Here is a 27,148-nt window from a genome sequence, read left to right as displayed (position 1 = left end):
CGTGCTTGTGTAGAATCCGACCTTTTGTGGACTCACTGCCTTTTTTCACCACGCGGCTTGTTTATTTTCAAATTTTGACAGCAAATGCGTTCTTCATCTTCTTTGTTGTCTTCATGTTCGCGTCGAACATTTAGGTTTCATAAACATGGCCGTCGTGACAGAGGGCTGAGAAAAATCGACGAATCGGATAGTGTGTGTTGCTCTGGCATGAAAAAATAAGGAGAGGCTGTGCAATTTGTTGGTGTGAAGAGCTGCTGAGCGGGGCCGGCCCGGCGGCTCTCTGTGAGAGTTTGAAAGCTTTCGTCTACAGTTGGACTCGAGGATGTCGCTGATGCATCGGGTGAGAGCGTTCTTTTTTGTTCTCTTTTCAGCTGCTCGGTGGGCTTGAGGGGGAAGGGTGGCTTGGTTAAGAGAGGAAAGTGGTCACTGTCGGGCATGGCCTGCTGGATGATTCATTCATAAAAAAATGCTGTGGTCGTTGTCGGTTTGCTAATGCACATTTTCCAGCAGTTAACACACGTTAGTTTTCGGTTTGGGACAATCCATGAACCACGTGGACACTATTTTTGAAAACTCAAACCCCCTCCACCCCCCCTCGTGGACAATTGTCCATACAAATAAAAAAAAATCTGTGTGGAGTGTAGACATTCGCCAGAAATCCCCTCCCTTTCCCTTAAAGTGTCCACGTGGTTTATGGATGTTCCCTTTTTATTAATTTTGCTCACAGCAGAGCCGCTTCCGTAAACGTTAAAATGAATCTTATTGGAATAAATGATGATTTAAATTTATGCGCATGGATCTTATCTTTCCACAGCCGGCTGTCTAAGATTAGATCTCAAACAAATATTCGCGTCGGGATTAAAATATAAAATACACAGAAATAATAATAACACTTTCTCAGCAGCAGCATCCGACTGCTTGCTTTGAGAATAAATTTTCAATCCTGTTAAAATAATAAACTTCACTTAATCTAAACGGGAATTGTCTCAACGGCAGCATCCGATTGCTTGCCTTGAGAATAAAAATCTAACAGATAACTTCATTTATGCCAATGGTCGTATCGCTTGCTTAGGGCGAATCCCAGACCTTTACCCATCACAACTACCAACTCCACGCGACATTTACGCATCCTTGTTGTTTAAATTCGATTAAATTTGATCAAATGGTCAGTTTGATCGAGTTCCACAATAAGGTTGGGAAAAAGAGCCTGCGGTTTCGCTACCTTTTTCTAAGTAAGTTCAGCATCAACACTTCCCGTGCTCCTAATCCTTATTCCTCTCCCGGTGAATGGTGGAGATGGGAGCGGCCGGCAATGGATGGCTTTCATGGTGCTGCCTGTCCTGTTCGGGTAGAATTGGTTTAAATTCCCTTTAATCAATTTCTATGCAACCTGGGCTGGACAATTATCACACATACATGACGAAATCCAGTCTGCAACCCGCTAAGATCACCATCTCCATGCGAATGCGAATGCGAATGCGAATGCAGTTAACCTCTGATCTTGCGTGTGGATGTGTGTGCCACCAAAATGATGAGAAATGGTCTCGCAAAATAGAAATTATGATCGAAAGTGCATTTAATTTGATCTGTTTGGCCAGTAAGTGGCATAAATTTGCGTGCTTACTCGAGGCGGTGTTGTTGCTGGTAAGTTTACAGCCTAAATAGTATTTTTGGAGCTTTAATCGAGCATCAAACTCTCCATATGACGAAGATAGGAGTTTGATTAGAAAGGGTATATTTCCCCTAGGTCCTTTTCGGTATTGGGACCTGGTTAGGACCGAGTCGGCTTTTGTAATTACATTTTTCTTAAAGCTAAGAGTAATTACAGAGGATCTTGTGTGTAAATGTTAGTGGGAGGGGAGCTTTAAATGCTATATAATATCAAAAAGTTTTCACCGCATTAGGTATGTAACAAGATATTCATTTCAGCAAAAGAAGCAAAAAGTTCTTCTCTCTACCTTCATTTCCCTTTCCATTCACCGTGCTGTGGAAAACAACCCGAAATCACATTTCACGGTGAAACATGAGACTGATCTCATTCCGGTCATTTCACCGTCCGTTGCCGGGAGGAAATTCTCTGGACCCGCCATCCGATGTTGGTTGGCTGCAATCCGGCAACCGGAATCCACCAAAGCTAGCAAGCTACCTATAGTTATGGCCCACAATAGCTCCTAACATCAACAGCAGAAAACCGCACCGCAGCGAAGCGCAAAAGCAGTGGAGCATAAACTCATAAACACCACCCAGCCCCATCCACCCCACCCACACGGCAATTGTCTCCCACGCCAGAATGGCCATCAGATTTCCCAACGGAATTCGCTGGCGCTACGGTTTGTCGGAAGCTGGAGGGAGGAGAATTGTGACAGGGCTTTGGAGAACCCGCATTTATGGCTAAATCTCATCACAAGTCAACTGAACTCTGGGTTCAGATGTCTACTAGGAAACGGATTCTGTATTGGGTTTATGACGGATGATGTTGAAATAATTTGAATTTTTAAATTCCACAAAAAAAATGGTAACTGGTTTTTCCACCTTTCAGGACCAATTCAACAGCGTTCATTCGAGAAAAACGGTTTTTAAAATAAACTGATACCTGATCCTTATCCCCAAAATATCTTCTGGCTAAAATTGATACTTTACTTTACTTTAAAGATAGTTGGAATAAATGTCTACGGTAACGTCGTTACATTCAGTTCTTTATTTCACATAGTTCCAAAACCATTTACTCTGCAGCTAGATCTGCCGTTTTAAGCTATATTTTCACTCTAGTTTTTTCTCGTGTATAAATACTAGAGTGTAACAAAAATGACTTTTTGGCGGGCATTCAGGGGTTTGTTGCGGTGGGCTAACTGAGCCTAAATCCCAAATATGAGCTTGATTGGACGTAACAGGAGCTGGCGCTCCGCCCTTCAATTTTAAATGGGATTTAACCCGTAAAAAAAGATTTTATCAAAAATGTCACTTTTCGAGGCATTTTGGCCACCAAAAACATCACTGGCGTGTAGGCCAGATCCTTGCGCATCTTTTGGTATACATAACATTGAAGTTTGGAGCACCCTGGAGCTCGGTACAGACCTTCAAAGTTTGGCATTTTTTTCGAAAAATCGGCCCCGGCAAAAAAGATATGCGTCGCACCTCGCGACGCCCGAGACGCCATTTGATTTTGCCTCTTGCTAAAATTGATCCTTCTTTTTTAAACAAAAACAAAAACAAAAACAAAAACAAAAACAAAAACAAAAACAAAAACAAAAACAAAAACAAAAACAAAAACAAAAACAAAAACAAAAACAAAAACAAAAACAAAAACAAAAACAAAAACAAAAACTAAAACAAAAACAAAAACAAAAACAAAAACAAAAACAAAAACAAAAACAAAAACAAAAACAAAAACAAAAACAAAAACAAAAACAAAAACAAAAACAAAAACAAAAACAAAAACAAAAACAAAAACAAAAACAAAAACAAAAACAAAAACAAAACAAAAACAAAAACAAAAACAAAAACAAAAACAAAAACAAAAACAAAAACAAAAACAAAAACAAAAACAAAAACAAAAACAAAAACAAAAACAAAAACAAAAACAAAAACAAAAACAAAAACAAAAACAAAAACAAAAACAAAAACAAAAACAAAAACAAAAACAAAAACAAAAACAAAAACAAAAACAAAAACAAAAACAAAAACAAAAACAAAAACAAAAACAAAAACAAAAACAAAAACAAAAACAAAAACAAAAACAAAAACAAAAACAAAAACAAAAACAAAAACAAAAACAAAAACAAAAACAAAAACAAAAACAAAAACAAAAACAAAAACAAAAACAAAAACAAAAACAAAAACAAAAACAAAAACAAAAACAAAAACAAAAACAAAAACAAAAACAAAAACAAAAACAAAACCAAAACAAAAACAAAAACAAAAAGTACATTTTAAACGAGTAGTTCACTACATAGCCGTTCAAAAATGAGAATCGTCTTCAAGGAATTATTTAAGGCGGATACACACATCGATTAAACTTTTTTTAACTATATAACGGTTATTGTCGTTTGAATTTACTAAGTAAAGTATAAGAACGAATCATGTACTTTTGATCCTAAAACTAAACTAAACTTTTGAGATAGGAATTAACCCTCTACAACCTAACGCCGCCTTTAGATGGGCTTCGATCCAAAAAATCGCCAAAAATCAATTTTCCTACCGATTTTTGATCTTTAAAAAGCATTGGAAAGAAGAACTCTTAAAATCTAACATTTCCTATATTTTCAGTAAAAAGAAGTATGCAGTAATGTTTGTAGTGTCCCAGACCTCTACGCATTTTTTTATAATTTAAATGATGATGGTGCCATTCTTTTGCAGAAAATGTGAAAAAACATGCAAAAAATTGAAAAAGTAACTGTAAAAACGTGAAAAAATTTGATAGACAAAATGTTATTATATTAGGTGGTAGAGTAGGCCAAATACTACCAAAAACAAACATAAACTTAACAAGATAAATGCAAATTAAAATACTAAAAACAAAACACGAAAAACATAAAACAAGAGAAGTAAAGTTTTTCGTAGAACAAAAGTTGCTCAAAATAACCTCCTAAACACGGGAAAAATAAATATTTTCGAAAAAAAAAAATTGGGCAGTAGAGGGTTAATTGTTAAATATTTTGTCAATGTTAAGCTAAAAGTTTGCAATATTGTTTCTTAATTTGTTTTGCATCGATTTGTTTTAAAAATCTTTTGAAATTTTTCTTAACAAAAGGGGAAATCAAAAAACTCTATCTAGAACAGGCTCAATGTAAATAAATTGATCTAATTTCAACCTTATTTTGGATTGATTTTATGAAGTATGTTCAGAATAAAAATATGCGTAAACCTCCCCAACACAACACCAAGTTCTAACCAGAGTTTGCTACTTGAACTCAGTTTTCTCAACTCACCACAAACATTTCATACATTCTTGCCAACAATACTTCCTTTACCAGGGTGTGTAATCCACGCCACCTTCGTCATCACGTGGCGTCGCGTCCAAACGAACTTCACGCTCACTTGGGTGTGTAAATACTTTCAATTACGTGCGGATGAAGTTTCCCCGGCAGTTGGTATGGGCGTGTGAAGTTTCCTCCACTTGTTGTAGATGTAGTTACATATTTCTTGCTCGAGATTTTCCCTTCTTCTGGGGAAAACTTGCAACATACACGCTAATACACACCTGAGTTTTATGTCGTGTAACGTGACACGAATTTTCTTTTATAGCAATTTGTTATCGTTCGCTTATTAAAATTAGTCGACAATCATTTGACAAAATTTGACGAAAAGACCAATCTGGCTCGAGAATACCTCGAAATCGGGCCCCAAATGAGTGGGCATTTGTCACGGTCAATTATTAATGAGGCACAATTTCGGAAAACCAAACCGTGCAAACAGCCATTCATTATGGAGCACTTGGTTGTTGCACGTGCCACTGTCATTCATTGCGGGCTTATTTTTGGTTGACCTGGTGATTCGCAACAGGTTGCGAAATTTGCGTCAATTAAGAGTTATTAGAAGCGGAATAATTTACGCTTTTTGGTAGGGCAAAGCGTAAATAGCGACCTTCAAACATTAAAATCAATTTCATCATAAATTTCCACCACGTTATATAGTTCAATGAGGCACCCAGTTTTACAGGACAATTAGCATAAAAAAAATACAGAGAATGTTCCACCAGCGGCAGTCCGATCGTACTGTTTCGGAAACGACACTCTGAATTGGACATTACGATTCGAGGTGTCATCGCAGCGTTGAGTTTAATCAGTCCGGTCATGCACCCAATTACGACGTGACAATTTCCTACGGTCACGCAACTATTCGTTACCACCCTACCCCATTGGGGTGTTTCTGTGGTATACGATTACGTGACTGCTGGAAAGGCTCTAATGAATTATGTCTAGAGGTGTAAAAGTTCATTTCATTGATGAATGTTTGTAAAATTTTAAGAACACGTTTTGTGTAAACAAAAGCCTTGAACCTTTCATCAGTGGAATTTGCCGCAAATTTTCGTAGAACGTGGTGGATGTTGGGAATTTGGTGAACAAATTCTGCCAAATTCATGCTGGTTTTTGGTTTCTAGGAATGGATGCGTTGATCAAATCTCCAAAAGCAAATCCTGCGAATATTGTTGATTCAGATGTGAATTTCGACGGAATTCAGTGCTTCAATCAGCGAATCAATCCCCTACTGCTCTATTTGTTTTGGATTTTTTTCATCATACTAGGGTATTTTCACCATTACCCCCCTAGGTGAGAAGTATTAATAAAATATGCATTGTACACAATATCGAAACTTCCAATTTGTGCAGATTAGAGTAGCTTGACAACAAGGCCCAATAATCTTGAAAAAAAAAATATTTTGCCTCGTTGAAATATCAAATTCACTTCAGTAAAATTTCAATTGACTACAACAAATGTAAACATGCATTAACATTAACAAGAATCCACTTACAAATGATCATAAAAAAAATTAGGATGCCAAATCTAGGGGAGCAGCCGTGGCTGAATGGTTACGGTGATCGCTTTGTAAGCGAATGGCTCTGGGTTCGATTCCCGTCTGCTCCCAGCGAGAAAGTTAAGGACATAGAAATACTTGAAAGACTGAATACCCGAGCAGGAGGAAATGACTCAAGAATAACAAGTTTTGATACGATTTAATAACACATAATAACACGAGAAGGTCAAAAACCTGTTGAACCACCGAGGTTTAACCGAGCCACGTAGCCCAGTGGTAACGCTTCCGCATCGTCAGCGGTAGATCGGGGTTCAAATCCCGGCCCGTACCAACACAACTGGTGATCTTTTCCCTTCTGAATTCGATTGCTTAGTAGAGGGAAGGTAGTGTATCGTCACAAGCTGGACCTTATCAAGACACCTTAGGGGGTAGGTGATCTATGGAATGTTAACATTAACAAAAACATGTTAACATTAGTTGAGTTAAAAACTGCCACTGAATCCGCTTTGTAAATGCCGGCCCCGATATTCTTCACGGGTGTTCCCATCAGGAACAGGGAAAGATTTAGTTGTTTTTCAACATGTTATTGAAATACCCAGAGTTTAGCTGTTATAATTACTCAGATAATAACAGAGAAATCGTGCCGTAAAACGGTGTAACTTTGATAGGTTTGAGATTTTTCCGCAAAAAAAACTCCAGAAATTAAATACGTACGGAATGGTATGGAATCATGCGTGGTAGAGAAGTGTTCAAAGAACTAATGCAAGAAGTTTTCATAAAATTTTGACAGTTTTAAAAAGTTAGCTAACTATAATTAAGAAAATTTTGATGAATAGTATTATTACAATATTCTCAAAGTGTCAAATCGGAAAACGGAATGCATTTTCGGATTCTTTGGATAATTTTCCACTAGGAGAAGGTGAAATAAGTTTGTAAATACCGTCATCAGGGGTGACATTGGGTTTGGGGATTGAGATTGGGTCATACAAAAATACAGAAATTTGTATGACCCAATCTCACCCACCAGACCCAATGTCACCCCTGATGAAGGTAATAAATATTATGTGTTAAAATTTGTACGCCCAATTTGATGGCGTACTCAGAATTCCGAAAAAACGTATTATTCATCGAAAAAAACACTTAAAAACTTTTAAAAACTCTGCCATTTTCCGTTTCCCGACTGTAAAAAAATTTGGAACATGTCATTTTATGGGAAATTTAATGTACTCTTCGAATCTACATTGACCCAGAAGGGTCATTATGTTTTTCATTTAGAACAAAATTTTTCATTTTAAAAGTTCGTGTTTTTTCTAACTTTGCAGGGTTATTTTTTAAAGTGTAATAATGTTCTACAAAGTTGAAGAGCAGAAATTACAAAAAAATTGATATATAAACATAAAGGGTTTGCTTGTAAACGTCAAACGAGTTATCGAGATTTTACGAAAAAAGTTTTGAAAAAGTTGGTCGTCATTGATCATGGCCGTTCATCGTCATCCGCGACAGACACGGACGACGAAACAAAGAGAAACGCAAAAAGTAACTTTTTCAAAACTTTTTTTTTCGTAAAATCGCAATAACTTGTGATGGTTATAAGAAAAACCCTTATGTTTATATATCAAAATATCTTCTTTTCTGGCTGCAAATTATTGAAAAACACGTATTTTTTGACATGTTCAAAATGGAAGGGGCCGTACCGCTCCTTTACTTTTCCTGCCCAAGGATTACTGACCAGTCTGAATGGAATTACCAGGATTACTGGCAATATGTCGCGGATTACTTTTGCTTTCTCAGAATTACCTGGGATTATCAGAAGCTACACGAAATTGCTCAAAATGAATAAGAATTACTTGGAATTACTGCCTAGCTATCAGCATATTTTAAAAGAAGTCTTGTGAAGGCTTGATGGATAATTACTCAGTAATTCTGGAATTAAAGAATTACTTGCTCAAACCCCAAGTAATTCCGGATTATTGAACAGTCTGACACGCTGGAAACTCCTTGGGCTCATGCATCTTTAATTAAAAAGCGACGACCAATCAATCGTCAAAATTCCAGTAAATCCTCGATTCGCAAGAATGATCGATACATACCAAAATCCGAAAACCGTTAGTTCAACAGATCAGCGAATTTTGTCCGTTATCACTTCACTATTGATTGATCGAGACTCCCTGAAAATTTTAACAAATCTGAATGGTTTGTATTCCACTTGAGTGAAAATCACCGATTCTAATAGCATTACTAAACTCGCTTGCAATTTTTTACATTATACTAGATTTTGGTACAAAAAAAAACCTGAAAGTTACGAAAAATACTAAAGCTTTCAAAATTAGCTGCTATTGTTTCTAAGACATTAACCGATAACTTCCAAGCTCGAGAAAAAGGGAGAATTGAAAAAAACAATAATCTTATTTTGAGCATGAGATTTAGAAGAGGCTCAGGAATCAAATTTTCACAAAAATAAACGCCGATAAAGATTGAAAACAATTATCATCATCTCGAATCGCTTCAATTCTTCAGAAACAGAATGTTGTCTCTGTACCAATGCTACGATGAAATTAGATGTATTTTTCGCAAGCAAATACAGCTAGTCTACCGAAATAATGCTAATCTGGTGTGCAGCAAAGCAAATCAAACAAGGCATGACACGTGTGCCACTTCGAGTAAATAATACTCTCGGCGAAACAAATGGCATTTTCCCTGCTACAAGTAATATTCCGAAGATGTCCTTTTTCCCGACGTCAGCAAACACGCAAATTTCCTTTCCTTTCCCCCCAGCAGCCACACTTTTGCCAGAAACAGACGACCAGCTGCTGTTGTTCCGCCACGTGTGTGCTTGTTTGTTTGCAGAATTCGATTTATTCGCTATAACATCCTATTACATCACAGCAACCGGACGACGACGACGACGCCACGTTCCGATCCTGACGGGCAGCCAGCCCCCCGATATTAAACAAATGGCGGGAAATTGTGAAACAAGACGGGGACAAAAAAAAGGACAACAAAAAAGTATATATGTAGATCTAATCGCAGCGCCAAGCTTTATTTATCATTAGCTTCTTCGGCGGAACGTTGGGACGTCCCTTGGTTGGCACTGCGCTGTCGGTACGCCTGCACGTGGTGGCTCGCTATCCGGGCCGGAATCGATCCGGGACGCAGCAGATTCGAGTGCAGCGCCTGGCTGTAGAATTTAATCAGCGTTACGTCCGTCTCCGCCGGCTCCAGATACTCGGCCAGTGACCCAAAGAGCTGTGAAAGAAGAGAAAGAGAAAGTGGAAAATTGGGTGAGGATTAATCCTTGTTGGTGTAGTGAGGGAGCTTTAGTGTAGGGTGGACATGGTAACTGTTCATGGCTTTAATTATGGCTTTTCATGGACAAAATTCAACTGAAAACCGATTGTAAGATGAACAATAGTGATCGTTAGTACTGAACATTGTTTTTATCAAAATCTTAAGTTTTTAATTAATTTTTAAGTTTTTAATTGAATAAAATTCGCTAATAAAAATAGGTTCAGCAATTCCACACGAAAACAGCCCGTTTCGAAAAAAAGGCTGTCAGATCTGTCCCATAATTGGTGTGGGGGTTCCTTGGACGAAATAATTAACATTAACATTAAATTTATCGTTCCGGGTTTGCTTTCAGATAAAAATAGTTAGGAGATTTAATATTTGAAAAGGTCGCATGCAAACTAAAAATGCTGTTTCGATGTCTAGAATATATATTTTGAAAAAAATTTATCGTACCTCGGGAAATTTCCAGAAGAAGTTTTTTTTATAGACCCTGGTTTTTTCGACACGTCAAACGCAAAAACGGGAAAACCCAACTTTTTCTTATAAAACTGCGATAATTTTATCCTATACGTTTTGGGTACCATATTTTGTAATTGAATGGCGCATAGGTAATCAATGTTAACCCTCTCCCGCCCATGGTTACTCCAGAGCACCAAAACTTTGAACTCAAATATCTCGGAACTGACACAACTTTTCATGTTGCTTTAAGTTGCAGGTGTTCATGTAGAATGTATACTAACATCTCCCCAAATTTCATCAAATTTGGTTAAGCACAAGCAAAGTTACAGTGTGAAATGTAAACAAAAATGGGCCAATTTTAGGGAAATAAATAAGACCTGTTTTCGAAAGCCCGTAAAAATAACCAAACACAAAATTTTATGAAACAAAAAATGTTTTGCTATCATTTGAACCTTGGACAAGAACCCCTGTGAATAACATTGTGAGTTTGGACCGGTTTTAAGTGTTATTCAACCTTTTTCATTTGGTGCACCAGAGCACCACATAGGCATATGAGCAACTAAATATTCAGGAGCACTTTTTTCTAAATTACAGAAAAAGCTTATTTTTATCAAAACAAAAGTTTTTAAACGTTTCGACTATTCATAAACAAGACAAAACTTTGTTATTAGACCGATAGTTTAATTATTTTCCTCATTTTTCATGAAAATGGTTGTTTGTGGGTTTTGAATGAGCCAATCAAAGAAACCTGAAAATGCAGAGATTTTAGAATTAGTAGTTAATACTTCAGAAATATGGTCTTACAGCAAAGAATATGTAGTTTTTAACACATTTCGAAACGTTTTCAAACAAATGAACCAATAGATTTGAAGAAAACGAGATTTTGTGGTTTAAAAAAAAGTTGCTCATCTTCCTGATGGTGCTCTGGTGCACCACTTCAAATTCTACTTTTTTGCCCCAATTCGATGTTTGTGGGTCAAAGTAAGGTATTGCCTGCATTATTGTACCAAAATTAAGCCATTTACTATTTTTACGATAAGCAAACAGCTCTGGGCGTTAGAGGGTTAAAGCAGGATTGCTCAACCTTTTTGGCTCAATTTTGTAACTTTTGAAAATAAATTTATCAAAATAACAATAGGGTCCTGAACTGCCCATGTTCGCATAAATGTCCCATATGCAAAAACAGCAAGCAGAGAAAAACGCATTTGAAGTTTGTCCCATACATAAGGCTACGTGTTAAAATTTCGCAAAAAACTGGATTTCCTCCTGATTTCTGGAACAAAGTACTGGATGCTATAGGCTCTTTTGAAAGAGCACACAATTTGAACCAAACTGCATCAATAACTCGAAATCGATGAAAATGCATATGGGACATTTATGCGATCAGGGGCAGTGAAGCCCTATTTAAATTTGGATGTACAACGGTAGAAAACACGATTAAAAACCATTTCTGATCTCTTTTCATAATTTTAATACAAAAAATTAATTGACAAGACAACATTTTTTCGATTAATCAACTATGGCCCCCTTGGAACGAGCTGTCAAGTTGGACCTTTTATGTCAAGAAGGGCCATGAAATTAAGCTTATCGTTGTGAACAATAATATTACAAATTTAAGCGTAATTTCTCGATTGTTAAACAATATTTGAACTTCAACTCTGCGTAAGCATTAGAACTAAATATATATGTTTTTTTTTTCATTTTGTTATTTATCTATGTATTTAATTTGACTAAAGTTGATGTACTTTAAAAAAATCATTGCCACGAATAACTTCTCAACTTCTATCGGCTCCACCTCGACTAAAATTTAATACTAAAGATCCTCTGTGATTACTATAAGCTTTAAGAAAACTGTAATTACAAAAGCCGGCTCGGTCCTAAAGAGGTCCCAGTACAGAAAAGGACTTTACACATATAATTTCATGAAAAAAACCCTCTTACTTGAACAATAATTCTAAGGAATAAGTTAATTGGAAAATATGATCTCCTAAACATTTCAGAGTTTTCCATGCAAATCAATTATAAGACGTTTTCAAATGAGCAATTCTCTACCAAAACCGGAAATGGATTTTATTTGTATTTTTTGATATGGCTCAAACTTTGTGGGGGCCTTCCCTATGACCAAAGAAGCCATTTTGCATCATTAGTTTGTCCATATAAATTTCCATACAAATTTGGCAGCTGTTCATACAAAAATGGTTCGTATATATTCGAAAATCTGTAACTTTTGAAGGAATTTTTTGATCAATTTGGTGTCTTCGGCAAAGTTGTAGGTATTGTTAAGGACTATTTAGAAAAAAATAGGTACACGGAAAAAAAAATTTCCCGATTTTTTTATTAACATTTTTTTCACAAAAACTCAAATTCCCAAAATACGTATTTTTTGATTTTCGAGATTTTTTGATATGTTTTAGGGGACAAAAATCCGCAACTTTTGAGCTATAGAGAAACATGGTCAAAAAATCTGCCGCCGAGTTATGATTTTTTGAAAAACTGGTGATTTTTGGAAAAAATCGAAATTTCATGCATAAATTTTTTTTGACCTCATTTTTTTATGCAAAATTGAATTTGCAATCGAAAAGTACTTTACAGATTTTTTGATAAAGGGCTCTGTTTTCAAGATATAGCCACCGAAAGTTTGATTTTAGCGAAATATTTGCAGTTTTTCAATTTTTAAAAATAGTGACCATGAGTGACCATTTCTAAAAATATTTTTTTTGAAAAGTTCAGAAAATTTCCTATAAAATTGTCTAAGAGACATTGAAGATTGGACCTCTGGTTGCTGAGATACAGCGGCTTAAAGAAAAAGAAACACGAAAATTGAAGTTTTCTAAGTCTCACCCAAACAGCCCACCATTTTCTAATGACGATATCTCAGCAATTAATGGTCCGATTTTCAATGTTAATACATGAAACATTCGTGAAATTTTCCGATCTTTTTGAAAAAAATTTTGAAAAAAAATAAATCAATACTAGCATTTTTAATGGGCATAATATTCAATGTTTGGCCCTTTTAAAATGTTAGTCTTGATTTAATTTCTTTTTAAATATTTTTTTCGAAAAGATCGGAAAATTTCACGAATGTTTCATGTATTAACATTGAAAATCGGACCATTAATTGCTGAGATATCGTCATTAGAAAATGGTGGGCTGTTTGGGTGAGACTTAGAAAACTTCAATTTTCGTGTTTCTTTTTCTTTAAGCCGCTGTATCTCGGCAACCAGAGGTCCAATCTTCAATGTCTCTTAGACAATTTTATAGGAAATTTTCTGAACTTTTCAAAAAAAATATTTTTAGAAATGGTCACTCATGGTCACTATTTTTAAAAATTGAAAAACTGCAAATATTTCGCTAAAATCAAACTTTCGGTGGCTATATCTTGAAAACGGAGCCCTTTATCAAAAAATCTGTAAAGTACTTTTCGATTGCAAATTCAATTTTGCATAAAAAAATGAGGTCAAAAAAATTTTATGTATGAAATTTCGATTTTTTCCAAAAATCACCAGTTTTTCAAAAAATCATAACTCGGCGGCAGATTTTTTGACCATGTTTCTCTATAGCTCAAAAGTTGCGGATTTTTGTCCCCTAAAACATATCAAAAAATCTCGAAAATCAAAAAATACGTATTTTGGGAATTTGAGTTTTTGTGAAAAAAAAGTTAATAAAAAAATCGGGAAATTTTTTTTCCGTGTACCTATTTTTTTCTAAATAGTCCTTAACAATACCTACAACTTTGCCGAAGACACCAAATTGATCAAAAAATTCCTTCAAAAGTTACAGATTTTCGAATATATACGTACCATTTTTGTATGAACAGCTGCCAAATTTGTATGGAAATTTATATGGACAAACTAATGATGCAAAATGGCTTCTTTGGTCATAGGGAAGGCCCCCACAAAGTTTGAGCCAAATCAAAAAATATAAAAAATAAAAATGGTCGAAATCGGCCGGTTTTGTAGAGAATTGCTCAAATGTAAATATATTGATATATCGAAATAATTTAATTTCTGCAATTAATATTTTGTAATTTATAATCCTGGATTGGTTTTTTTAGTGTGCGTGTTGCCACCGCACGCCGCAGTTCGAGTTGTCAAAATTTCAACCAATCAGAGTGTGGATTAGGTTGTAACAAAAATGACTTTTTGGCGGGCATTCAGGGGTTTGTTCCGGTGGGCATACTAAGCCCAAATCCCAAATATGAGCTTGATTGGACGTAACAGGAGCTGGCGCTCCGCCCTTCAATTTTAAATGGGATTTAACCCGTAAAAACAGATTTTTTTCAAAAATGTCACTTTTTGAGGCATTTTGGCCACAAAAGCGTTTATTTTCAACATCATTGGCGTGTAGGCCAGATCCTTGCGCATCTTTTGGTATATATAACATTGAAGTTTGGAGCACCCTGGAGCCCGGTACAGACCTTCAAAGTTTGGCAATTTTTCGAAAAATCGTCCCCGGCAAAAAAGACATGCGTCGCACCTCGCGACGCCCGAGACGCCATTTGATTTTGATGGGACCAATTTTTCGAAAAATTCACTATTCGCCATATTGGACGCCATCTTGGATTACACGCTGCTGCATCGCCGTGACCGATTTTCATGGTCATATTCGGGTTCAGCGACCCCAAATTACTTAAATTTGATCGGTCACAAGCCTGTTACATGTTGTTTAAAAATACTTGAAGATTCACTATTCGTCATATTGGACGCCATCTTGGATTACACGCTCCTGGGTCGCCGTGACCGATTTTCATGGTCATATTCGGGTTCAGCGACCCCAAATTACTTAAATTTGATCGGTCACAAGCCTGTTACATCTTGTTTAAAAATACTTGAAGATTCACTATTCACCATATTGGACGCCATCTTGGATTACACGCTCCTGGATCGCCGTGACCGATTTTCATGGTCATATTCGGGTTCAGCGACCCCAAATTACTTAAATTTGATTGGTCACAAGCCTGTTACATGTTGTTTAAAAATACTTGAAGATTCTCTCTTCGCCATATTGGACGCCATCTTGGATTACACGCTCCTGGATCGCCGTGACCGATTTTCATGGTCATATTCGGGTTCAGCGACCCCAAATTAGTTAAATTTGATCGGTCACAAGCCTGTTACATGTTGTTTAAAAATACTTGAAGATTCTCTCTTCGCCATATTGGACGCCATCTTGGATTACACGCTGCTGCATCGCCGTGACCGATTTTCATGGTCATATTCGAGTTCAGCGACCCCAAATTAGTTAAATTTGATCGGTCACAAGCTTGTTACATCTTGTTTAAAAATACTTGAAGATTCTCTCTTCGCCATATTGGACGCCATCTTGGATAACACGCTACTGGATCACAGTGACCGATTTTCATGGTCATATTCGAGTTCAGCGACCCCAAATTAGTTAAAATCGTTACGTCGACAACCTTCATACTGTGATATTGTTGACTTCTCTATATAGCCGCCATATTGGTCGCCATCTTGAATATCTCGCTTCCCTTAAGGAATCGGGCTTCGTGACCGCGATATTCGGACTCAGCAGGGTCGATTTTGCCTAGATCCATCAAAACCTGGCCTGTTACACGATTTGCCGTTAGACATGCTATTTTTGGGTTTTTAGCCTTGACTATATGTCGTTTAATGTCTTAGTATTTTAAAAATACTATTTTCTAAAGCCCAACCTAATTCCAAAGCCCACACTAATGCATTTTATTGACACTTACTCTGATCGCAAAAAAGCGATTCTAATAATCATGTAAAATTTAAGCCAATTCGATACACGTATTATCGGGATCCTGCTGGTTTTACGTGAAATCGCTGCATTTACATTTTTAACACCTCAAATTTATGTGACTGAGGATTCTACGCCTACACGTCAAAATTAAACGGGTTTAAAAGTTTGTTATACAAAACGGCTTATTCAAATCGAGGCTCCTCGCAACATCTAGAACAAACAGAGCAAATTTCAGAATAAAAAATACCAAAGAAATATTAAAAAAAATAATTCTTTGACACACATAAACACAACAAATATTTCTCGTCTGCGATCAGCAGAGCAGCGAGTCAGACGTGCGTCCCTCCAACACCAAACAAGTGCTTAAAAAGTGCAAAAATGCCTCACGGGAAGAAAAAGAGGCGGTCCTCACCTGCAGGATCGACAGATTTGAAGAAGCTAAAGAATGCCGAAGCGCTACCTGCAAAGCCAGGCAGTTTGAGCAAGGACGCTCGAAATTCGTCTGGAAACCAGTTCGCTACCCTCCCTGTGGACGTGAGCGAGAAGGAAGAATTTGAACGACGGGAAAAGTTGCCACCCATTTTTGTGAAAACATCGTCATCGGATTCGGTGCGAAAGTGGCTGACCGGGTTTTTCAAATCTGGTGCTTTACGAGCTTCCATTCGCTTGTGTGCTGATGGACTCAAAATTCTGCTACCTACCAGAAAGGATTACAACTACGTTCGGGATTTCCTGAACAACACAAAGATTGAATACTACAGCCATGACGATCCAGGTAAACGCCCCATGAAACAGGTCCTCCGAGGCCTGTACGACATGGATGTGAGTGTGCTGAAAGAAGAGCTAAAAACTCTTAAGTTGAACGTGATCGAAGTCTTCAAGATGACGAGACACAACGAGGACATCAAGTTTCGTGATCAACTGTACCTGGTTCATCTCGAGAAAGGATCGATTACGCCGTCTGAGCTGAAAGCAGTTCGGGCAATTTTCAACATCATCGTGTCTTGGGAACAGGGATGCCACATGATTTTTTAAAATGTCTGTGAAAAAGTCTGTGTATGTCTGTGCCTTTGTCTAAAATTCAAATATATCAATTTACGGTCGTAGAAATCCATCAAAAATTGTGTTTTTCAGCATTTGAAGACTAACGAAATAAGTTTCGATTGATATTTTAACAAAATAACAATTTAATGAAGTTTTTAAAAAGTCTGTGCACCTCAAATGATGTCTGACACGAGCTCAAATGTCTGTGAAACACAGACAAATCTGTGTATCTGGCATCCCTGCTTGGGAACGTTATCGTCCAGTGCACCGTGACGTGACACAGTGTTCGAACTGTTTCCAGTTTGGACATGGTGGAAGGAACTGTTTCATCAAGAGTCGTTGTGCAACCTGCGGAGGTGAGCACAAAACTCAAGCTTGAAACACAATCAACGAGAACATCGAAGCTAAATGCTTCAATTGCGGCGGCAACCATTCTACCAAGAATCGAAGCTGCCCAAAACGTGCTGAGTTTGTAAAAATTCGGCAGCAAGCGACGACGAGGCACCAATCAAATCGTCGCAAAACACCACCAGCATACACGGACGTGGATTTTCCTGCTTTGGCGTCACCAGGAGCGGGATCTGCTCGAGTGGTTCCAAATCTGCAGCCATTGCCGTTGAATCAGCGGCAAAGAGAGGCAGAGAAAACAACACCTCCAGGCATCAGTCAGAAACCGAGGGAAAACCAACCAGCATCAACGGATGAAGGCAGTAGTGACCTGTTTTCACCACAAGAACTCCTGAACATTTTCATCGAGATGACAACAACACTGCGTGGTTGCAAAACTCGTGCGGAACAAGTTAGAACGCTTGGAGGATTTATCTTAAAATACAGTTCGTAGTTTACTCGTTCTAATGATTTTGAATATTTTCAATGATTTTTTTTTTTTTTTTGCAGGCTAAGGGTGAAATGATACCTTTTCGGTTGACACCCGGTGAGGAACATCCTGGAAGGAGCGGAACTACATCCGCAGTGCTGTTAGTTGATCTTGGTCAAAACAGTTGCTCTGGTTCAGACTTACCTTTTGACGGGTGCGACAACGGTTTGCTATGATACCGGTTTTTCTATTCGCACCATTTCTCGTCACAACCCAAACCCGACACATCTCGGTAGCTTGATCGGTGCACCGAAACCGAAGTTTGGTGTGACGGCGGTGTGGATCGGGTACACAAAACTGACATGGTTTCTGCGCCTACCACACGGGAGAAGTTTGGAACTATTGATGCCTAGCAAGCCAACCAAACCCTACAGTTCTTAATGGTGTGGTTGTCAAAGGCAGTGCAATATTAAGTTAAAGGTTCGTGGTTCGAATCGCGACATTTATTATTTTATTTTTAAAATGATTTTTATTTGTTTAGAATATTTTTTTTAGAATAGAATTTCGAAGTGTCATGAAATATAAACTTTAACTTCTCGTGCATTTTATCCTGAAATAGGCATTTTCACTTAAACCTGCCTGCATAATATGGAACGTTTTCTCTATTCCACTACAAAAATCCATTCAATTTTCTAACTCTTTGACTAAAGCGTTGCAGGTTCGAAGAAGTTATTTAAAAAAATGTATATCATCAGTAATTTTGACAGCAAATATTGAAAAAAAAACCTGAAAAATATTTATACTCAGGATTGAACTAGGAACGTCGTGGTTAAAAGACGGAGACAACAACCGCCAGGCCATCCCGAAGTTGTGAAAGATGGCTGACAAACCTCAATCAAAACAATGTCGCCTCCGGTTTACTTGGATCAACCATATGTTGAGTTGCATCCTTGGTATACAGTTTGGGTGCACCGGTGGTGTACCAAGGTGCTTTCGGTACAGTTGCTATGGTGTGACAATAAACAGCTCGGTTTGGTTTCTAGAGTGACACGAAAACCGCACCACGGCGCACCAGATCTTGGTGTTCAGTGAAGCCTGCTCTGGTTCCTTGCAAGTTACCCATTTTCTTACCTCCACGTTGGCTTGGTTTCGTCATCATGATGACAACACGTGACCTTGCTGGTGGCCTGTGGAAACGAACTCGTAAACCTTTGACCAGCGAGGGTCAGAGTCGAGACGGCCAAAAGAAAGGGATGCGCAATGTGGGAAGGGAAGATTGTAGACGGTATTGTTTTGATTCACAGCATGTTGAGTTAACTGTTGTGGATGTACCTAGAACATCGCAACTCGGAGTATCTCTTCTTATTATCTCCAACTACTTTAGTTCTGTTTCACTTATCTTTCAAGTCTCCTCTACTCAATTTGCCAGTTTTAACTGCTATGTGTTTTCCCTAACAAAAACTGATCTCCTTAATATGCGAACGAGGTTAATTCTCGGGTTAATTCCTGTTCATATTTGATGTATTCTTTATTCATTGTCTAATTTATTTATTAATTAAAATATTATTTTAATCGGCTCCTAAAGTTGTCATTAATGCTATCTAAGCTTATATGATATTATTTATCCTTTATCACAAAGCTTTTTTCATAAATTATTGCCTATATTTTTAATCTACTTCATACAGCTTTTACTCTTCTTTCCTTCAACATACAATTATTCTTTCAGTAGCGAACTTTATGTAGTATGCTTTTTCCTTTATTGTCTATTGTTTTAATCTACGCCCTTTTCTTCAAACAAGTAAGATTTGAGTCCTTACTCAATATATTGAATGATCAAAGTCACACACATAACATTATTGTACTTTTGATAAATTTTTGAATAACATGCTTAGGTTCAAAACATTGTAACAAAACACCGCGACAGAAGAAATAGCAACAGATTAACACGACTCAACATTAGGCAAGATTTCAGGAGAAAACAATACACAGTAAATAACAATTAGTTTTTGAATTCAAACTAAAAATAAAACAGTTTTTGCTTTAATGAAAATTGATAGGCACACTATAAATGGTTAGGCGCTTATACTTACATCAAACCCTACGCAATGTACCACCCCGGCCGAGTTAAAATGCGTAACCGGAAAAGAAGGTGTGCATGCCTGGCACGAACACTCAAAGCGTGTTCTAGCGTGTTGCTCGTACTGACTCAGAGCAAGGGTGAGATGTAGGTGTAAGGGCAGTGCGTGTTCGTCGGGAACCTGGTGCATAAGATCGGTCAAGGCCCGTTCTTACACTGAAAATTGCGAATTGCGAATTTATTTTTTAGTTTTAAGTTAGGATTAGTTGTTAAAGTGATTTTTTCTTTTTTACCCAAATGTATTCGATTCAATGCAAAAATGTAAAACAATTTGAAGCAAATAAATGAATGTGAACAGTTAATAATAAAACGAAAAATACAATAAAGATGAAGAGCATTTAGCCATACCACTTAGAATGTAAATGAAATGTAATTATTATAAGAAAGTTCAATAAAGACATATTTAATTTAAAAAAAAAATCAACAAATATTTCTCCGTGTTTTGCTTGTTTGGACAAAAAAAAAGCATTTGAATCTCGTTTCTAATATTTTTTAATGTAAGAAAATGACAAAAAATACCAACATTTATACTAAAGTTATTTTGTCTGCTGTTTTAACAAAGATTTTGATCACAACTATGATGCTTTGGTTGGTTTCGTTTTGAACGAATCGGAAACACCAAAATGTGTACATTTCATAAGGTAAGAGCTCATAAAACTGCCGTCCTTATTCAGAGTATAGTCTTTATTCGCCTCAGTGTACGGTTAATAACTTATTAAAAAATTAAACCTTAGGAATTAATAAAAACTACAACAAAGTTTAAAAAAAATAGATTTACAGGTTTTTTTTCTTATTTCCCGTGATTTCCCAACTTATTTTATTTATCCTTTTCCCCTAACCCAACGATTCAAAACTAAGACTGACTTGCCACCCTGCACTAGTTTAAAGTTTCATCCCCATCCCCAACATTACCTGTTGCTCGCTGCAGGTGATAAATCTCAGCACCGCCACGTGCTCCGACCAAACCAGGTTACGCCACTGGATGTCGTACTGCTGGGCCAGCGGGGCCATCACGAGCGCACTGAACGGTGCGTGACCGTAGCTCGAGCTCTGGAAGACGTCCAGCAGCAGCTGATAGAGACCGTGGAAACTTTTGCGCTCCTCCAGCCGGGTGTCAAAATCGAACTTTGCTGCGTCGCGTCGCAGCCCGTCGATACGCCGGGTCACGAGGGCGGACAGGTCCGGCTCCAGGAAGCGAGAGTCCGGCCCCAGGAAGGCCACCATCAGATACATCAACTTTTGGGTGGCCGTCACGAAGCGCACCGAGTTGGCCTCGGCCAGTTCGGAGAATTTCAGCGTCAACGGAATGAGCACCTCTTCGGCGACCTGGTTCTCGCCCGGTTTGGGCAGACCTTGCTCGAGTTGTTCCAGCAGCAGATAGAGCGGCGAGTAAGGCCAGGTGGTCGGTAGAAGAGGGGTGCGCCAGGCGGATCCGATGGTGAAGGTGTTGCGTGATGGCGTTGTTGATAGTCCCTGGAAATATAACAAGAGAGAGAGAGAGCCATGTGGCAAAATGTTTAGTTTCGAAAGGAAAAGTTTCATTTCTCAAGAGGGAAAGCAGTTTCTTTGAATGCTGAATTCTAAGGAAAGCTTTTCCAGTGGAAAACTTGAAATTGTTATACTGGGTCCAATAAACAAATTCCAAGAAGGACGATTGAATGAATCGTTTTAGACCATTTTATGAATAACAAGTTAATTAGATTCTCCCACTTTTTAGTAGAGAAATGCTACTTCAAGTGTTCAAAAACTATTTCTTGGACTTTTTAAGATTCAAGTACAACAAATTATTTTAAAAACCTAGTTAAGAAACGATTGCATAAAGGTTGTTTTTCGCATTTTTTTAATTTTCTGTTTTTGATTTGGATGAAACTTTGCCCATGCATTCCCAATGCATCATTAGTTTTCCATCACCAAGTCTTCGGCAAAGTTGTAACTGCCGCTCAAATCAAGTCCGTCCCATATGTAATTTCGTCAATTTTCAATTAACGGTGCAGTTTGGTTGGTTCTACCCCACTCCCCAGAAATCCATTCCCCACACCCAAAATTCCGAGTCAAAATTTATTGAGGGCTCAGCGCCAAAATCGAGAGAATAATTCTACCAACTCACACCACCATAACAAATGAGTTCATAGGGACGTGGCGTTACATCGTGCTGCCATCTGGTTTTTTGAAGTGCAAGAGTGGAAAAGTGCTGAGTCATCGTCTGAAAATAGACGGCGTCCTATCTCGCCCAGCAAAATGAAGTCGATAAAGTAGTCGGTTTCGATGAGAAAAAGTGGAAAATGTGGTCTAAAAATAGCGACGCCATCCCCCTATTCATAGGGACGTGGCGTTACATCGTGCTGCCACCTGGTTTTTTTAAGCGCAAGAGTGTAAAAGTGCTGAGTCATCGTCTAAAAATAGACGGCGTCCTATCTCGCCCAGCAAAATGAAGTCGATAAAGTAGTCGGTTTCGATGAGAAAAAGTGGAAAACGTGGTCTAAAAATAGCGACGCCATCCCCCTATTAATTGAAACAATAAATCTCCAACAAGTGTCATACATTGGCATCTGACCACTCCTTGTTCACCAAGCTGTGGTGGCCGAGGCAGTTAAGTCATTGAGTTAGTATGTCAAAGGTCTCTGGTTCGATTCCCGTAGTCGACACTTTTGGTTTTTTGCTTTGATGGATGAACTTTTTTTGCAAATGAACCTCGATATAATAATTCTCTCGCCAATCTCGAGCTGTGTTCTCTGTGTCCGTGAATGGTGTCACTATTCTCTCGACTCGAGGCCATTATTCTCTCGGACAAGCGCTGCCCAGTTTTGGGTGCAGAATCCCACTCTCCAGAATGACTCATTCCCCAGAAATATTAATGATATTAAATTTTCAACATTAATGCAATATTAGAATCGCTTTAAAGAAGACATCGCAACTTGTGATAACTGCTGGCAGTAATTGATTTTTTTCATTCTTTAAGAAAGTAAAACTCTCTTTACTAGGGATAACTGCTGTAAAAATTCAACTTGTGTCAGCATGCTGCAGTTATCACAAGTCAAAAGAGTTCTCCCTTTTTTAAAGAAGGGAATATTCAACTTTTGTCAGCAATTATCACAAGTCAAGAGAGTTTTCCTTTTTTTTAAAAAAGGAAACATTCAACTTTTATCAACAGTAATCGCAATAAAGGCGAATTATAAACACTTCACACTTTAAAACTGATCACTTTTTGAAATAAAGTACATTCGTAACAAAAAAAAAAACTTTTCTGGGGAATGGAATTCTGGGGTATGGGATTCTGGGGAATGGGATAGAATGATTTGGTTTAAAATCATGTGAACTATCAGAAAAACCAATCAAAATTAGTAGTTTATTCCAGAAAACTGTAGCAAATTTCACTTTTTCGGGAAATCCTAACACGTAGCCTTATGGCTGGGACGCAAGGGAAATTGCGTTTTTATCGGCTTACTGTTTTTACATATGGGACGGTCTAGATTAGAGCGGCAGTGAAGGTTATGATTAGGATTTTTTGGAAAATAATAGGTACTCGCAAACAAATTCCGATTTTTTTTTTATTTAACTTTTTATCACTAAATGTTAAATTCCCAAAATACATATTTTTTAATTTTCGAAATTGGTTGGTATGTTTTAAGGGAACTAAAAAAGACATCTTTTGAGCCATAGGGCGTGTGGTAGTGCAAAATCTGGTTGAAAAGATATGAATTTTCGAAAAAAAAAGTTTTTTTTAAATATAAAAAACTTAAAAAATATAAATACAGAGAAACCTCTTTTTACGCGGTGGCGTTACGTTTTTGTTTTTTGTTTTTTTGTTTCGTAGATTTCTCTTAAACCCTACAATATTTTTGCAAGCTTCAAAAAGCGTTTTGTAGATCTGAACAAAACCTACAAATTGCTTTTAAAAGATTGCAAAAATGTTGCGTTGTTCCAGAGAAATTTACAAATTAGAAAAACGTAATGCATCGCGTAAAAAGAGGTTTCACTGTATTAAAAATCATTTTTTGAGCATGAGCATGAGCATGGTTGACTGCCAATGAGCTGCTACTCCGTTATTGACAGATCAGCTGAAGTTAAACAATGAATCAAAAATGATCAGTGGGAGCCAACCATCCGTTCACTGTTTAACCTCTGAAGATCCCTACTTTATTAGTCAATACCGGCGCCCTCCCAAGAAGCCTGCAGTTCAACGAAAGGGAGGAATGTTAGTCCGATAGTTGAAGTTGCAGACTCATCAAGCACATAGTTTTTTGCTATATACTTGTTGATACCGCTTGAGACCGTTGAATCCACAGCATCTCCTTCAAGCATCACGTGATTAATATTTTTTTGGGTTAGTAGGATAAGGTATAGGCTTTTCGATGCCTCCCGAGCTACGACGCTATGGGGAGGACTTTCATAACAGACCCGTCGGCGAGCCTTCCGATCAACGATGATATGGGAAGGGCTTTGAAAATCACAAAACAATAAATTAAGACACACACAATTCACGACAAAAGGCACACGAAAAAAAATCACTTTTCACTCCGAATATTTTTTACGACCACGCGCTCCCTTTACAAATTATGCACTCACTCCATACGAACAGCGACACAAAAGCACACAAAAAAAATAACCTGAATAATCACGACTTCGCGTCCCCACTTCCAGCGCACCAATGATGCTATTATTCAATTACCACAATCACTCACCCCATACGAACAGCGACACAAAAGCACACAAAAAAATAACCTGGATAATCACGACTTCGCGTCCCCACTTCCAGCGCACCAATGATGCTATTATTCGATTACCACAATCACTCACCCCATACGAACAGCGGCACAAAAGCACAAAAAAAATAACCTGAATAATCACGACTTCGCGTCCCCACTTCCAGCGCACCAATGATGCTATTATTCGATTACCACAATCACTCACCCCATACGAACAGCGACACAAAAGCACACAAAAAAATAACCCTGAATAATCACGACTTCGCCACTGTATTAAAAATCATTTTTTAAAGAAAAAATGAATTTGCAATTTTCCACATGTAAACTTAAACGATAAAAAGCGACCCCTTACCTTGAAAAAGCTTGAAAAAGTTTGTTCAATGCTCATAATGTTACAAGATGTTACTACCAAGGTAAACAAACAACAACGGATCCTTCAAATCATTTAGACTATTTAGAGGCTTGGTGTAAAAGTGTCAGATTAAAATCCACTTGGGGTAGAATGGACCACCCTTTTCCTACCTTACAAAAACAATGAAGAGTTACAATATTTGAGCAAAGTGGATTATTTTACTCCTGGTAGCTTCACAAATCACGTTTAATGCAACATTAGTTGATTTTTCACTTGTTTTGATGCTTATTTGTAAAAATAGTGTCTTATTACAACATATTAACACTATTTTCAAAAATGTATGTTTTGGTAAGTGACTATTTTTATAAAAGTGATCTAACTTCATGAAAACTATCTTAGAAAGGTCCCTTAAGTCATTTCTTATTGCGTATTAGACGCAATGGCTTGTTTTTTAAGGTGGCCCATTCTGCCCCGCACCCTAAAAAAGATTTTTTTTTTTAAATTGTGTGTGTGTGTGTGCAACCAACTAAACGGGACCACGCGGCCGCTTCTTACAAATTGAGTTGTTTCCATGTATTTTTAGATCTACATTCTATACATGCAAATAACTCGCATAGGCATTTGGAAGGTGTTAGCTCTGCCGAGCTTCGGTGACCCATTTCTACGCTGGCTAGCCGAGCGCGAGGTACTTCAGCTTTATCGACAAGCCCCGCCCTGAAGAACGTTTGCACCAATCGGGTTCAAACGTTATTTAGAACTTCCGAACCCTTGTCAAATGGACAAGGACCCAGCGCGTATATAGTTGGTAGTAGCAGTATTCCTAATTCCAGTTACAGCTCACCAAGTCACGATGGCCTAGTGGTTAGCATTTTTGCTTACCAATCCTAAGTACGGGGGATCGAACCCCGACTCGAGCGACTTTGATTTTTCGTTCATGTTCAGAGTTTCAAGATTTATATTTCCTATACTTTCTCGTTGGGAGCAGATGGAATCGAACCCAGGACCATTCGCTTACAAAGCGAACACCGTAACCAGTCAGCCACAGCCGCTCCTTCAAATTTTTTTTTTAAATTGCATCAAAAATAGTTTTAAGCTAAAAAATTTCATCGACCAAGTATACAACATTGAAGGGAACATCCCAATGCATAAGCCTATTACACTGAATTTATAAATTTGTATGTTTTTCTATGGTTTTTGGCGCATTTTACTTAGGCGGGCCATTCAAATGCAAAGCGCCAGCTCCTGTTACGTCCAATCAAGCTCATATTTAGGAGTTGAGCTCAGTATGCCCACCGGAACAAACCCCTGAATGCCCGCCGAAAAGTCATTTTTGTTACACTCTAATATATATTTTCTTCAAAAATTCGAAAATGTGCATTTTTGTTATTCAACTTTTAACCGTACAGCTAGGGCGTCCAATTTTCCTGGGTTTTAAATTTCCCGGGAAACGGGAAAAATATTTTTCAAATCCCGGGAAATTTTTGAAACCAATATAAAATGTATGTTTTCATTATATTTGTTATGTCTTTCAAGCTTAAAACCGTAGAATTATCTTAATGCTATTGATTGGTGAAAATTTTACACTTCAATTTAAACAAGACAGTATTTATTCTATTCAGTCAGTCCATATTTGGACCCCCAAACAACCGCCCAAAATTTGGGAGCGATTGGGTTTGAACCGGCTTTCCGCAAAGCGATTTAAATTTGTTTGGAAATTTGTATGGGAAACCCCTCTTTTTTACATTTTAATTTTTATAATTTTCATTTTTCACTCAATTTAAAAACTAACACCTTAGAAGTATAGCCCTGAATGTCCTCTAAAACTTTCCCGAAGAATGTACGGTCCTATCTTGCTTCTGGAAAAAGAAACAGAGTTTTTAAAAGAGGCATTTCAAAATAAGTGCTGAAAATTATATTTCTTGCCAACACTGCCAGTACTTCGGTAGATATTTCGAAATCTTATTTTTTAACGTAATAAGGAAGCAACCTAGCAAAATGGTGTCTTAGGAAAAGTAGTTGTATATGAATGTGGCTTTTATTTAAAATTATTGACATGCAGGGTGACACACCTACAGGGTGTCAACCAAGCCCTAACTTTTACTGGTGACCTTTTGTAGCGTTGGTGTCTTAGGAAAAGTTGTTAAGCT

The 27,148-nt window shown here is 37.6% G+C and overlaps 1 protein-coding gene across 1 annotated transcript in view; it reads right to left on the bottom strand.

Annotated features, from left to right (window-relative positions):
- Positions 1 to 9,485: 9,485 nt before the first annotated feature.
- Positions 9,486 to 27,148, bottom strand: part of LOC120413046 (RNA polymerase II-associated protein 1) — a 62,460-nt gene continuing 44,797 nt past the window's right edge. Inside the window, exons 7-8 of the mRNA XM_039573738.2 lie at positions 20,856 to 21,416; positions 9,486 to 9,720 (exon numbers count right to left, since the gene is read on the bottom strand). Of these exons, the coding sequence (XP_039429672.1) occupies positions 9,514 to 9,720; positions 20,856 to 21,416 (768 nt within the window). The 3' untranslated portion in view covers positions 9,486 to 9,513. The remainder of the gene's footprint in view (positions 9,721 to 20,855; positions 21,417 to 27,148) is intronic.

Source organism: Culex pipiens, chromosome 3 (assembly GCF_016801865.2).
Source record: "Culex pipiens pallens isolate TS chromosome 3, TS_CPP_V2, whole genome shotgun sequence".
Lineage (NCBI taxonomy): Eukaryota > Metazoa > Arthropoda > Insecta > Diptera > Culicidae > Culex > Culex pipiens.
The sequence above is the reverse complement of the archived record's forward strand: the minus strand, read 5'-3'. Positions and strand labels throughout refer to the sequence as shown.